Genomic DNA, 15,708 nt, shown 5'->3' with positions numbered 1-15,708 from the left:
TATTATCAAACCTAGTAACCCCTACCATACTTCTTAGACATTTCATCTCAAACACGTTTAAACTCTTCCTCTCTTATGTCCCACATTTCTACCCCATACAGTGCTGTCACCACAATCACCCCTTCATACTATCTCCTTTTTGCATCCATTCCCAATTGTCTATTTCTCATCACACTTTTTAATCCTCCAAGGCATTTGTTTCTCTTAATCTACCTTCCACCTCCACCTCCACTCCTCCCTTTCCTGTCACATTCACCCCCAAGTATTTAAAGCTATCCACTTCCTCCTGTCTCTCTCCTTTAATACTCGCTTCCAATTTGCTGCCATCCTCTTCCTTGTACATCTCATCACATTACTTTTACCCTCATTTACCTTCAAAGGTGATGAGATGTACAAGGGGTGAAGGTGGCAGTAGACTGGAAGTGAACATTAAGGGAGAGCGACTGGAGGAAGTGGATAGTTTTAGATACTTGGGTGCAAGTGTAGCAGGAAAAGGTGGAGTGAAGGTGGAGGTAGAATGTAGATTGAGAGAAGCGAGTAAATGCCTTGGTGGATTAAAGAGTGTAATGAGGAATAGACATTTGGGAATGGATGCGAAGAGGAGACTGTATGAAGGAGTGATTGTGCCAACAGCACTGTATGGGGCAGAAACGTGGAACATAAGAGAAGAAGAGAGAAGGAGTTTGAATGTGTTTGAGATGAGGTGTCTGAGAAGTATGGTGGGGGTTACTAGGCTAGATAGAGTGAGAAATGAGGAGGTGAGGAGGAGAACAGGGGTGAAAAAGGAGCTGGGAGATAGGGTTGATGAAAGAATATTAGGATGGTTTGGACACATGGAAAGAATGAGTGAAGAAAGACTAGTAAAAGAGGTATGGAAGGCAGATGTGGAGGGAGTGAACATGAGGGGATGTCCTAGGATGAGGTGGATGGATGGGGTGAAGGGGGCTTTGGGGAAGAGGGGAATGTCTGTTGAGGAAGGAAGGGAGAGGACGGAAGACAGAGGTGAGTGGAGAATGGTTGTATATGGATGATGTTGTGATTGCATGCGGAGGAATGGGCAGGGGGGTGGGGGGTGGGGTAGTATGTGTGAGTAAATTTTGACGCAGCCCGAAGGGATTTCTCCCCGTCCTCTCCTTATATGCAAGGGGGGACGGAGAGGGGGGGTCGCCGATTAAATGAAGCGGCCTTGCTGTGGATGTGCTGTGTCTTGCGACACTGCTTCTGACCCAGGGCGGTGGGCAGGGTGCAGGGATGACCCATCATCCAGGAGGTGCTCAGATGAGAGGGAGGGTGGGAGGGGTGTGGAGTGTATGTAGGGATGAAATGGGTGGGAGTGTTTTTATGCCTTTCCCTTTTTGGCTACCTCCCTTGTAAGGGGGAAAAAGCCTTGGTATATGTATGTATGTACCTTCAAATTCCTTCTTTCACACTTTCCTAAATGCTGTCACTTTCTTAATCCTTCCTCTGATCCTGCTGTAACCAGTGTCATCAGCAAACAATTACTGACTTATCTTTTTTTTTCTCCATTTTTTTTTTAATCATCTCCAATTTCCTACCCATTACCCTTGCATTTACCTCCTGCACCACCCCAACAATGTACACATTGAACAACCAAGGCTACATAACATATCCCTACCTTTACAGGGATAAGGAGAAATGACTAAGCGGTTCGGGTTATGCAGCGGTACTGACTTCTTCACAGAGACTGTCTGTCACCTGCATTTATTAGCTCTATTTATAGGTAACATAGCAGAGCATTGTGGGAGCTTTGCCAACGTGGACCAATCAGGAGTCAGGTATAATGTGTAACAATTAGATAACAGATTGACAGACATGGGGAAAATATTATAAGTATAAATTCTAAAAATATTAATTACAAGTGTGTGAAATGTTATGAAATTAAAAAGAAGCGAAGAAATAATTATTTCCATCCGATCACAGCGACACGGGCCCAAACAAACATAGCAACGGGTACACACATTTTCAATATTTAACACAATAACACACTTGTACGTGAGTAAACAGGAGTTTTTAATAACATATCAATTTATGAAACAAACTTCGTAGGTATACAAGTGCCATTTCTACAGAATTTGCGTCATGCGGTATTTTCCTTTCTTTCATATGTAACTTCGTATCCTGCATTTGCTGCAGGACGCCACACCATTCACTCTTTTTCTAATTCTAACAGGCTCTTCTTCTCTTGTAAAAACTCTTGACTGCTCTTAACAGCTTTCCTCCTATCCCATATATCTGCAATACCTCCCACAGTGCCTTCCTGTCTACCCTGCAATAAGCCTTTTCCAAATCCATAAAAGCCCAAAAGACATCCTTACCTTTGCTAAAGCTTTCTCACATATTTATCTTACCACAAAAATCTGATCTACACAACCCCTACCTGTCAACTCACACTGCTCCTCACCAGTTACTCCCTCTGATCCTCTCCTAATCCTCTCACTCAAAACCCTCCCATAAACCTTCCCAACTACATTCAACAAACTGCTCCCTCTGACACTACTACACTATCATAATCAAATCTGCTTAAATATGGAATGATTTACATATCAAGATTTGACCCAACATGCTCTACCTTGTTAACTCAAAAGACAATTGTAGCTATATTTCAATGTGGCCAATAAAAACCAAGTTTATGTCGACAATTTTTTTTATTATAATGATGAAATAATGAATACAATAAGTTGATCATGCAAACTTTAGAAAAAATATTTGGTTACACACTGTAATGTATATCTTTCATGATCATAAAAATATGCAAATTCCTCCCAAAATAATCACAAGAAACAATAATAAAGGTAATCATAAATAACAACAGTAGAGATAATATAATGTCTTTTAATCACATTGAACACAAAATAAAAATGTGAAGAAAAGTGATTCCCAATAAATGCATAAACTGGATATTATATTGGGGTCCATCCAGTACTCACATGGAATCAAAGCTATGCTTGAGCCAAAGCTATTTCAGGTTGTGGTTTGGACACTGGATGCTGTGCTGTTGGAGAAAAAGTAAAATTCTTTTATTCTTGTATACATCATATAACATACTAAAGCCCCTTCTCCCCTGATATGGGAGGTGGTTAAGTCTAAGCACATACCTACTTCATATCATAAAGGCCAATTTTCATCAGTAAATTTTATTGAAACCATTCACAATGTGTCAGAAGAAAATACCAAGATTCAGAGAATAAATATTTGCATCAACTGCAATAACAATTTGTAAAAATGAACGAGTTTGTAAAAAAGATGAAGGGGAATAAACTGGCATACAATCTTAATATGGGTAACAATTGTTGCCTCAAGTTTCATTGGAAACCCACAGCCACTGGCAATGGGGCCCTTTTATTGATCTCTCTGGAAAGAAATAATCCACTGTTATATGTATTACATTAGTATGGGACACCTTCTATGCTATTGACATGTAATAGTGGGAAGAGAAAAGCAGCTGTTTGCTCTCTTCACGTGAAAAACTGGGAGAAATACAGTTGAAACTGACATATCTTGAGCCCAATACAAAAACTAAGTACTAGTCCCCTTTGTGATGCATCTCCCAATTACAGGAAGGTTGTTGATGGCTTTAAAAGACTGGTAGCAAGGATATTCTCTCTGATGCCCAGACCGCAGAACCACCATTTGCAAGTACCCATCATTGATTCCAAGTATATAATGTTCAATCTAGTGTAAAAGTTTAACTATCTATATACCTATATACCACAGGTTTCGTCCCCTTACATAGGAAGTAGCCAGCCAAAGCATGCTTCCACCCCTACCCATCCCACTCATGAATAGAGGGTTATCCCTATTTCTCGTCCACTGTCCGGGTCAGAATCAGTGCAGCAAGACACAGCACATCCACAGTAGTGCAAGCCACTTCATTTACACGGTGACCCTCTTTCCTCATTACCTCATGCAAAGATAGAGGAGACAAGAAGAAATTACTTTGAGCCATGTCAATATATTGTACATTCACAACCACTTTCCACTCATATATATCCTTTGCCTCCTCTCCTCCTTGTTCAACAGACATTCCCCTTTTACTCAAGGCCCACTTCCGTTTATCAATCTTACACTCACTCTTGCTCTCAAGTTCACTCCATCCACCTCTACCTTCCACTCCTTTTGCTATTCTTTCCTCACTCACTCTTTCCATATGCCCAAACCAATCCTAATATAGATTCATTAGCCCTATCTGCTGACTCCCTTTCCACCCATTAAGAAAAATTATTCATACATATACCAAGACTTTTTCCCCCTTACAAGGGAGGTAGCCAAAAAGGAAAAGGCATAAAATCATTCCCACCCATTCCATCCCTGAATACACTCCACACCCCTCCACCCTCCCTCTTATCTTAGGACCTCCTGGATGACGGGTCATCTCTGCACCTTGTCCACTGCCCTGGGTCAGAAGCAGTGTCGCAAGACACAGCACATCCACAGCAAGGCCGCTTCATTAAATCGGCGACCCACCCTCTCCGTCCCCCCATTGCATAAAAGGAGAGGACGGGGAGAAATCCCTTCGGGCTGCGTCAAATTTTGCTCACACATACTACCTCACCCCCCATTCCACCTCATGCATCACATCATCATCCATATACAACCATTCTCCATTCACCCCTGTCTTCTGTCCTCTCCCGTCCTTCCTCAACAGACATTCCCCTCTTCCCCAAAGCCCCCTTCACCCCATCCATCCACCTCATCCTAGGACGTCCCCTCATGTTCACTCCCTCCACATCTGCCTTCCATACCTCTTTTACTAGTCTTTCTTCACTCATTCTTTCCATGTGTCCAAACCATCCTAATACACTTTCATCAACCCTATCTCCCAACTCCCTTTCCACCCCTGTTCTCCTCCTCACCTCCTCATTTCTCACTTTATCCAGCCTAGTAACCCCCATCATACTTCTCAGACACCTCATCTCAAACACATTCAAACTCCTTCTCTCTTCCTCTCTTATGTTCCATGTTTCTGCCCCATACAGTGCTGTTGGCACAATCACTCCTTCATACAGGAGTGATTGACATGGCAATTATGTTTTCATCCCACCCATAACTATTTGGGGTCCACTTTTCAGCAGACATGAAGTGGGCCATACATCTAAGCAGTATCAGAGCCATAGCCAACAGGACCTTGGCATTCCTATGCAGGAACCTCACAAGGTGTAATGCCAGAATCAAAATTCATTGAGCCACACTTTGAATATTGACATTATTTGGGATCCACACACTAACAATTGCAAATAAATCAGAGGCTATACAAAATAGGGCTATGAGATGGATCAAACATGATTACAGACACATTATATCAGTCATTAGTCTCAAACAAGCAGGACAAATGATGGGTACTTGATTATGGAGACACAGTCCTGAAGGCCTGACATTAAGTCTCTGGACTAGTACCAAGATTTCAATAAACTTCAATGGTATTTATCATATATTTTTGCACATGGAAAGTTGACAGCCAATGGTTCCTCCCTTCTTCCTATTATTTGCAGCTAGTGGCACAAACAGTCCAACACCAATACAACATAAAGCTTCTTCCCACAGAGATCTGTGAGAGGGTCTGACGACTATAGCCAACCACTGTGGAGCTACAAGTTTTCCATTCAATGAAACCCAAGACAATAATTATCATTGCTGTTATGCAACAAGCTACTGCCCACTATTTCACTGTGCAAAAAATAGACCCTAAAATGACAACCAATAACCATTTCCTTCCTACTACTATAAACCAGTGACAGAAATAGTCCCACACTAATAAAATGTAGACATCAGCCCAGTGTTTCTTCCCAGAGATCTATGAAGGGCCTGAGGACCATTGTCAATTGCTGCGGGTTCCTTGTCCATGAAACTCAAGGCAACAATTATTATTATAAAAACCATACTCAAAATAAAAGGGTTTTTAAGAAAATGTAAATGGGAGTTTCTGAGGGGTTACTGACATCTGTTTTGTGTCAGGCCTTGGTCCACCTCTGACATATGTACAAGTTTCTTTGGCAGTAGCCTTGTAATTGCTGTGCCCTACTACCATTTTTAGGTCATCTGTATATGTGATTGTCTTGATGTGGTTTCAAGAGGGGAAGTCATATGTGAACAAGCAAAACAGTGTTAGATATTTTGTAAATGTACTATACTTTTGTACTATACTTTAACGAGAGGTGAGGAGGGGAGTGGGGATGAAAAAGGAGTTGGGAGATAGGGTTGATGACAGAGTATTGGGATGGTTTGGACACATGGAAAGAACAAGTGAAGAAAGATTAGTAAAAGAGGTGTGGAAGGCAGAGGGGGAGGGAGTGAACATGAAGGGGAAAACCAAGGATGAAATGGGATAAAAGGGGCATTGGGAAAAAGGTGGATGTTTGTTGAAGAAGAAAGAGAGAAGACAGAAGATAGGGATGACTGGAAAATGGTTGTATATGGATGATGCTGTGATGCATGAGGGGTAGTGGTTGGGGGATGGAGGGATGAGGGAGTATGTGTGAATATTTTGAAGAAGCCAAAAGAGAAATCTCCCCATCTTCTCTTTTTCTGCATGAGGAGATGGAGAAAGGGTCACCAATTAAATGAAGCAGCTTTGCTGTGGATGTGCCGTGTCTTGTTGCATTGCTTCTGACCCAGGGCAGTGGGCAAGATCATCATTCAGGAGGAACCAAGAAAAGAGAGAGGGAGGGATGGTGAATGGGAGTGGAGTATGTGGGGATAACATGGGTGGAAGTGGATTTATGCCTTTGACTTTGGCTACCTCCCTTGTAAGGGGGAAAAGCCCTTGGTATCTGCATGTCCACATCTTTCATGGCTCTAGACACTGCAATTATTTCACATTTTTCTTCTCCCCTCTCACACTGGCAGCTCCAGAATATCAAGTCTCTCTTTGTATCATTTATGGGCACGTTCTGGAATCACTGCAATTGCCACTTCCTAAATTTTCTCAATTCTGTTTACATTTTTCTTTTATGTAGCAACCACACAACTGAAGAATATTTAGATTGAGAGCAAATTAGTATTTCAATAATCTTCTTCATCATATTTTTGTCCATCTAGTGGAATACTACTGCCTAAGCTTAGGGTCAATCACCCTTCAGTAAAAAACTTCTCCGTTTCCATCTGTTTGCCATTTTTTGTCCAGGTTTTCTTTGTCCAAATCTCTGATTTTTGCTCTCTCTTCATCCTAATTTTTCTAAATTTGTCAATGTAAGCCAACTTCCAATTCTAACTGATTATCTCACTCACCTCAGATTGTGGCTTGAATTCAATTTTCCTTACCCTTGCCCCACCAATCTATTTACCAAGTAGACTTCCTCAGTCTCATCATATGTATGTATGTATGTATGTATGTATGTATGTATGTATGTATGTATTTACCTAGTTGTATTTACCTAGTTGTATTTTGCGGGAAGGGGAGCTATGCTCGTGATGTCCCGCCTTTGTATCTTGCAGTGTCTAGTTTGTTTTTAAACTCATGAATGGTTTTTGCGCATACTATTCCATTGTCCAGTTTGTTCCAAGTGTCCAAAACTCTATGAGGAAAACTGTTTTTCTTCAGTTCTCTTCTATAGCTATGTTTTTTATTTTCTTTCCATGTCCTCTTGTGTTTCTTTTGTCCCAGTTAAGTAAGTTCTCACTATCGAGTACCTCTGTGCCTTTCATGATTCTGTAGATGGTCAATAGGTCACCTCTCTCTCTTCTTTGCTCCAGTGTCGGTAACTCCAGTTTAGCCAATCTCTCTTCGTATGATAGGTTTGCAAGTGCAGGTGCCATTTTTGTAGCTGCTCTTTGGATTCTTTCTATTTTCTTTATATTCTTTTTGGTACTGGGGGACCACAATGTCGCTGCATACTCTAATCTAGGCCTTATCAATGTAACCAATATTTTTTTCATCATGTCTTCGTCCAAGTATGTAAACGCCACTTTTATTGATCTTAGCAAGTTGATGTATCTATGTATGTATGTATGTATGTATGTATGTATGTATGTATGTATATATGTATGTATGTATGTATCTATGTATGTATGTATGCATGTATGTGCATAGGAAACAAACTGAATAAGCATCATTAGATAGAAAAAAAAACACTAATCACTGCCGAGATTTACAAAAATTTTAGAAAATATATATATATTATTGTCTAATCAATCTAAACTAATGACAAAGCAACAGCCAACCAGAGAATGTATAACCTTACCAACACATCATGTGAGCAAAGGGGGAGTGGAAGGAATGTGGAGGGTTGGGAAGGGATTCAAAGACAAAAATTATCTGAGTCAAGAGTACATACTGGTTCTGTCCAGTCACAATATTTATAGGAACTATGACACCAAGAAGTTTGTTACCACTTATCCTATCTTTCATCAGGCCATTAACATGTACAGTAAGCTACAGACTTAGGGGCAAACTTATTTTAACAAGGCTACAACCATACTGATAACCATAAATATGATTCATTATTTTCCAATTTCATACACAACAAAGATTTTCTCTAATCTGAAAAAAATAGTCACAGAATGGTACATGATTACACAAAAGTATTAACAAAATTTCTATTTTTATATATATATATATATATATATATACCAAGAGGCTTCTTCCGTTCTATATAAGAGGCAGCCAGCCAAGGCATGTATCCACCCCTGCCTATCCCATCCCACTCTCATCTATTATCATTCATTTCCCTTATATCTTAGTTCCTCACAGATGAAAAGTCATCCCTGTCCCCAACCCACTGCCCAGGCCAGAAGAAATGACACACCATATCCACAGCAGGGCAAGCCATTTTATTTACATGGTAACCCTACCTAATCGTCCCCTCGTGCAAAAATTGATAAGATGAGGAAAAATCCTTTCAGGCTGTGTCAATTTATAGTCCATTCACAACCATTCTCCATTCACTTCTATCTCTTACCTTCTTCCTTTCTCCCTTCCCTTTTCAACAGACATTTCCCTTTACTCAAGGGCCCCTTCACCCCATCCATCTATCTCATTCTCAGTCTTCATCTCAAGGTCATTTCATCCACCTCTTCTTTCCACATAATTTTTGTTAACCTATCCTTACTCATTCTTTCACTATGCCCAAACTATCGCAATAATCCTTCCTATAATCTTCTCTTTTCATACATTCCCAGATGCCTATTTCTCATGACACTTTTCAATCCCCCCCCCCCACCCCAAGGCATTTACTTCTCTCACTCTACAGATCTTCTGCCATATGCAACCCCAAATACTTTAAAATATCCACTTCCTCCAGCCTCTCTTCTGTAGTATTTACTCCCAACTTACTCCCACTCTCTCCCTTGTACATCTCATCACCTTACTTTTACTCCCATTTACCTTCAACTTTCTCCTACTGCATTCCTTCCCAAATTCCATCACTAACTGCCTTAGTCCCCCCTCTGACCCCGCCACAAGCAGTGTCATCTGCAAACAACAACTGGCTTATCTCCCATTTCCTCCCACTATCTCTAACCATCTCCAATCCCCCGTTGCCTCAAGTTTCAGTATCTGGAAAACTGAAATACCATAGTAGCTGGCAATGGTTCTCAGGCCGTCAGTACATATACAATGAAAACAACTTGCATCATCACAAAGCCAAAGCTTCAATTAATCCATTCATTGGTATTCATGACTTGTACAACTGTTCTGGCTGCTACTAGGTAATTTTATTCAGCAAAAGGAAACTCGTTCCATAGCAAAAGGATTAACCAAGACCCATTTGGAATTAACCATTTATACTAAAAGGCTCTTTCACCCACATCAGGAGGGTGGCCAAATAAAAGCATACACCCACCCTACACCCATCTCATACCCCTCCAAAACCTATTTCTTGCCCCTCGCTTCTTAGCACCTCTTGGATGGTCATCCCTGTCCATCACCACACTAATCAGGTCAAAGACATAGCACTAAATGCTACAAGCTGGTATCTCTGCTGCTTTTAGCCAAAGAAAAATTCATGAAATATGGCCCTACCAAGAAGGCATCAAGATCACATGGATCCAAGACACACTACTGATAACCTCTTCCCTTTTGAATCAGCAACATTTCTCTGCTTTCTCACAGTAAAAAGCATTCTACTATGCTCAAAAAAATAACCAAATTTAGAAATTCTTAATTCAAAAACTTACCTAGGAAACCCAATATTTTCTTCATATATACTTCTTCTCCAAGATACCTTAGGATGGTAACGTGAGGCACTTTAGAATCTTCAGGCAATATATACTGACTAATAGGACTTACTCGGGCTTGGGCCTTAATTAATGGCAATGTGTCTTCATACCTGGCCACACGGTCTGCAAGGCTGTTTGAATAAAAGAAAAAAAAAAAAAATCAGGCTTAGAATCATTCCAAAACAAAGTTATCATACTGCACACAAAGCTACATTACTTAATGTCTGAACTATACTATTTTATGTTACTTTCAGAAATATGGTTTCAAACTGTATACAGTACATACTCTCATTATCAATGGAGGTTGAGTATTTATGATATTTGTCAAAACCTAAAACTGTCAATTCCAGTTTTTGTCTTGTCAAATACTCTCTTGTATTAACTTTTTTTTTTTTATTGGAGACTGAAACAACTGGTGATTTAGTTTGAAATTCTGACACCCTAGCTTCAGTCAGAGTAAGCCAAAACACAGTGTCACCTAAATAGGGTATGGAACTGGAGTCAGAAATGGGAAGTGGACTTTAATACTAAGAAGTGTAGCATAATGGAGTTTGGAAAAAGCAAAAACAGAATATCAGGAAAATATACAATTGGAACCAAAGAAGTAAAGAAAGTAGGATCCGAAAAAGATTTGGGAGTAATTATCACGAACGACTTGTCCTATGATATACAGATTAACAAAATTGTCGGGGAGACTTACAACTTGCTAAGATCAATAAAAGTGGCGTTTACATACTTGGACGAAGACATGATGAAAAAAATATTGGTTACATTGATAAGGCCTAGATTAGAGTATGCAGCGACATTGTGGTCCCCCAGTACCAAAAAGAACATAAAGAAAATAGAAAGAATCCAAAGAGCAGCTACAAAAATGGCACCTGCACTTGCAAACCTATCATACGAAGAGAGATTGGCTAAACTGGAGTTACCGACACTGGAGCAAAGAAGAGAGAGAGGTGACCTATTGACCATCTACAGAATCATGAAAGGCACAGAGGTACTCGATAGTGAGAACTTACTTAACTGGGATAAAAGAAACACAAGAGGACATGGAAAGAAAATAAAAAAACATAGCTATAGAAGAGAACTGAAGAAAAACAGTTTTCCTCATAGAGTTTTGGACACTTGGAACAAACTGGACAATGAAATAGTATGCGCAAAAACCATTCATGAGTTTAAAAACAAACTAGACACTGCAAGATACAAAGGCGGGACAACACGAGCATAGCTCCCCTTCCCGCAAAATACAACTAGGTAAATACAACTAGGTAGGTAAATACACAACTGACTCAACTCCAACATCCTTCAAGCAAACTGGAAAGTTTTTACTAAAGAAACAGAACAACATTTTGAGACACTTAACAGTACACCAATCACAAACATAAACAATGCTGTACACACTTTAAATATAATCATACAAAATGCAGACAAGAGATATATCCCTAGTGGTAACAGAAAATCATACAACCCCAATTTCACACCAGAAATCCAAGGCCTCATCAGACAAGATAAACACAATACCCCCACACCTATCCCTCAAAACATAGCAGACCAAATACAAACACTAAATGGAGATTACCAATAAAATACACAAACAAAAAACACAATAGGCAAAAGTTTGTCAATACACTTGATCACAAAACAAACCCCAGCAAATTGTACAAAACACTTAACAGCATTACAATATCTAACAGTAACACAACATGCTCTCATGCAACAATAACATACATACATACATATACCAAAGCTTTTTCCCCATTACAAGGAAGGTAGCCAAAAAGGAAAAGGCATAAAATCATTCCCATCCATTCCATCCCTGAATACACTCCACACCCCTCCACCCTCCCTCCCATCTTAGCACCTCCTGGATGACGGGTCATCCCTGCACCTTGTCCACTGCCCTGGGTCAGAAGCAGTGTCACAAGACACAGCACATCCACAGCAAGGCCGCTTCATTAAATCGGCGACCCCCCCTCTCCATCCCCCCATGCATAAAAGGAGAAAAGGGAGAAATCCCTTTGGGCTGCGTCAAATTTTGCTCACACATACTACCTCACCCCCATCCCCCCGCCCATTCCACCGCATGCATCACATCATCATCCATATACAACCATTCTCCATTCACCCGTCTTCTGTCCTCTCCCGTCCTTCCTCAACAGACATTCCCCTCTTCCCAAAGCCCCCTTCACCCCATCTATCCACCTCATTCTAGGACGTCCCCTCATGTTCACTCCCTCCACATCTGCCTTCCATACCTCTTTTACTAGTCTTTCTTCACTCATTCTTTCCATGTGTCCAAACCATCCTAATACTCTTTCATCAACCCTATCTCCCAGCTCCCTTTCCACCTCCGTTCTTCTCCTCACCTCATCATTTCTCACTCTATCTAGCCTAGTAACCCCCATCATACTTCTCAGACACCTCATCTCAAACACATTCAAACTCCTTCTCTCTTCCTCTCTTATGTTCCAAGTTTCTGCCCCATACAGTGCTGTTGGCACAATCACTCCTTCATACAGTCTCCTCTTAGCATCCATTCCCAAATGTCTATTCCTCATTACACTCTTCAATCCACCAAGGCATTTACTCGCTTTTCTCAATCTACATTCTACCTCCACCTTCACTCCACCTTTTCCTGCCACATTTGCACCCAAGTATCTAAAACTATCCACTTCCTCCAGTTGCTCTCCCTTAATGCTCACTTCCAGTCTACTGCCACTTTCACCCCTTGTACATCTCATCACCTTACTTTTACCCACATTTATCTTTAGCTTTCTTCTATCACAATAGCCACAACAGATAATTTACCCTCAAACAGACAACGAGCAAAAACATTCATAAATCATTTTGCACAGACAAGCCATCTCACTTCTCACCCTGATGACCAATGCACCATCTCACCCTGGTGACCAATGCACCATTTGACATAAAAAAGACTTTCCCACAGACTCAGACTATACACCCTTCATAGACAGTCAGACACAACACATAATACATAACCTCAAGCACTCATCTGCCTGTGGCCCTGACAACATAAGTAACATCCACCTAAAACACATTGGACCACAAGATATACATGCATTCACAAACATTGCAAACTACAGTTATTCACACAACACTATACCAAACATCTTGAAGCATAGGAAAATAATCACAATCGCAAAACCCAATAAAGACCCAACAATCCCAACATCATACTGCCCAATCACACTTCTCTGCACCCCCTCCAGTCATTGAACCCCTCATATTTCAACTCAACTCACCACATATTCCCCTTGCTGAATCACAACACTGTTTTAGGCCACTAAACTCCAAACACTCTTCTAATAAACCTCACACAAAGAATATTAGATGGCATCAACTCAGATTGTCTCCCCATCACAGAACACTTCTTATACTCAGATTGGCCCCATCACAGAACACTTCTTATAACATGACATTAGTAAAGCTTTTGATGCTATCCCCCACCACAAACTAACAAACAAAATATATAACACAGACATGCACAATAACACCAAAAGATGGCTGGCCAATTATCTGGCAGGCAATAATGCTTATGTGTCACATAATTGCCAATCATTGCACATCTGAAACATTAAGAATGGAGTAGCACAGAGCTCTGTTCTATCCCTCACTCTTTATTATATACCTGCATGATATACCCACACCAGACACCTCAGAAATACAAATCTTTTCCTACACAGACAACATAACAATCACATGTACACATTGTAAAACAGACAAAGCCGCAGAAATAATACAGCCATACCTTGATGCATTCAACACATGGTTTATTACAAACAGACTCAAAATAGCCCCAGCCAAATCTACAGCAACACTTCTCACCAACTGGACAAAAGAACACAAATAGATTCCTCAACTCTATTATCAACAACACTAACACCATACACACACACCCTGAGAATTCTTGGTGTAACATACGATACATCCACATCATTCAAACAACACATCACAAACATAAAAAATAAATGCACACCTTTACTCAACGCACTTAAATCAATCACTGGAACAATATTTGGACAAAACAAAGCAACTAATACTACAATATACAAACAATGCATACGCTCAGTGATGAATTATGCGAGTCCAGCATGGGCACCTAATCTCAGTGAGACACACCTCAACACCCTTCAGACCATACAAAACAAAGCATTAAAAACAATCACAGGCTGTATATATATAACACCTACAGACCACCTACATTATGAAACAAAAGTCCTCAAAGTCAAAGATCACCTTGACATGAGAGGCACACAAACACTTGCTGCAGCCTCTACAAACACAGCACACCCACTACACTACATAGCAGAACACCTACACACAAGAAATATAAAAAAAATACACCCAAATATCTATATCACACACAAATACTCTCTTCTCTTCCTCCAGAACCACCAAATACCAGCCTCCGGGAACATATTCATAATCACATCACTCACTGCTCCATTAACACACTAAAAGACAACACATTTCTGCATGCCAGACCCCCTGATATCCATCCCTCTGAATCCTCTCTCCCACAAAAGGACAGAGTCCACCTGGCCAGACTGCGATGCAGCCACCACCCAGCCCTTCTAAGCTACTAGAAGAGACTGGATGATCGCTGTGGACAAATGCCCAGGATGTAACACTTCACCCCATACTATTCAACACTTCATGGAAGACTGTACTACACACAATCATGCCCACAAACAACACAACATACACTGCATAAAGGATTTGTGGGAAAACCCCGTTTCAGCCATGGCATTCCTTGGGGAGACAGGACTGCTCGGCCAGACAGTCTAGGGAACAACAACCACCTACTACAAACCTCTGCCTAGTTACATATATGTGATTCACCATAGTCTTGGATCATGTGATGAACTTGTGATCAACAACTATTACCCTCCCAGATGGGAGCTCAGCGCTCATATATGACCGATCTATGGATGGGTAATGCTGCGACTTTACACCCTCGCCCCCAACTCCCTGCCCACTTAATTGCAATATAAAGTACAGGAGCAATGCTCACTGGGCCTCGTCTTTCTCTCTAAGTTATCATACCTAACCTAAAATTCATGTACAGTTCCAACTTAATCTATATCCTTGATTTCCAGTTATCATATTTAGATTTCAATTCATGTATTATTCAAGCTTGGGCTATATCATCTACTAAAATATTCCAAGTATTTATCCATCTATTTGGAAAATTGTATTTCTTCCCATCATTTGGACATGTGGTTTCTTCCTTAATTTGTTCCCATGACCTCTTAAAGCCCTCCCATCCTTATTCAAGACAGCTCTTCTGTCAATGCAATCTATCCCCTTGTATGCATTTACCTAATTGCATTTGACACAGCCCGAAGGGATTTCTCCCCGTCTTCTCCTTTTCTGCATGAGGGGACAGAGAGGGGGGTTACCGAATTTATGAAGCGGCCTGCTGTGGATGTGCTGTGTTTTGAGACATTGCTTCTGACCCAGGGCAGTGGGCAGAATGCAGGGAAGACCCATCATCCAGGAGGTGCCAAGATA

General features: G+C 40.7%; 1 protein-coding gene across 1 annotated transcript in view; it reads right to left on the bottom strand.

Moving 5' to 3' along the window:
• Positions 1-2,647: 2,647 nt before the first annotated feature.
• LOC143018631 (transmembrane protein 53-like) overlaps positions 2,648-15,708 on the bottom strand; it is a 77,711-nt gene continuing 64,650 nt past the window's right edge. The window contains exons 6-7 of the mRNA XM_076174178.1: positions 10,132-10,304; positions 2,648-3,013 (exon numbers count right to left, since the gene is read on the bottom strand). Coding sequence (XP_076030293.1) covers positions 2,961-3,013; positions 10,132-10,304 — 226 coding nt within the window. The 3' untranslated portion in view covers positions 2,648-2,960. The remainder of the gene's footprint in view (positions 3,014-10,131; positions 10,305-15,708) is intronic.

This window comes from Oratosquilla oratoria, chromosome 35, assembly GCF_046742065.1.
Source record: "Oratosquilla oratoria isolate Oo_2021 chromosome 35, ASM4674206v1, whole genome shotgun sequence".
Classification (NCBI taxonomy): Eukaryota; Metazoa; Arthropoda; class Malacostraca; order Stomatopoda; family Squillidae; genus Oratosquilla; species Oratosquilla oratoria.
Note: the sequence above shows the minus strand (reverse complement) of the source record. Positions and strands in the feature narration are given on the sequence as shown.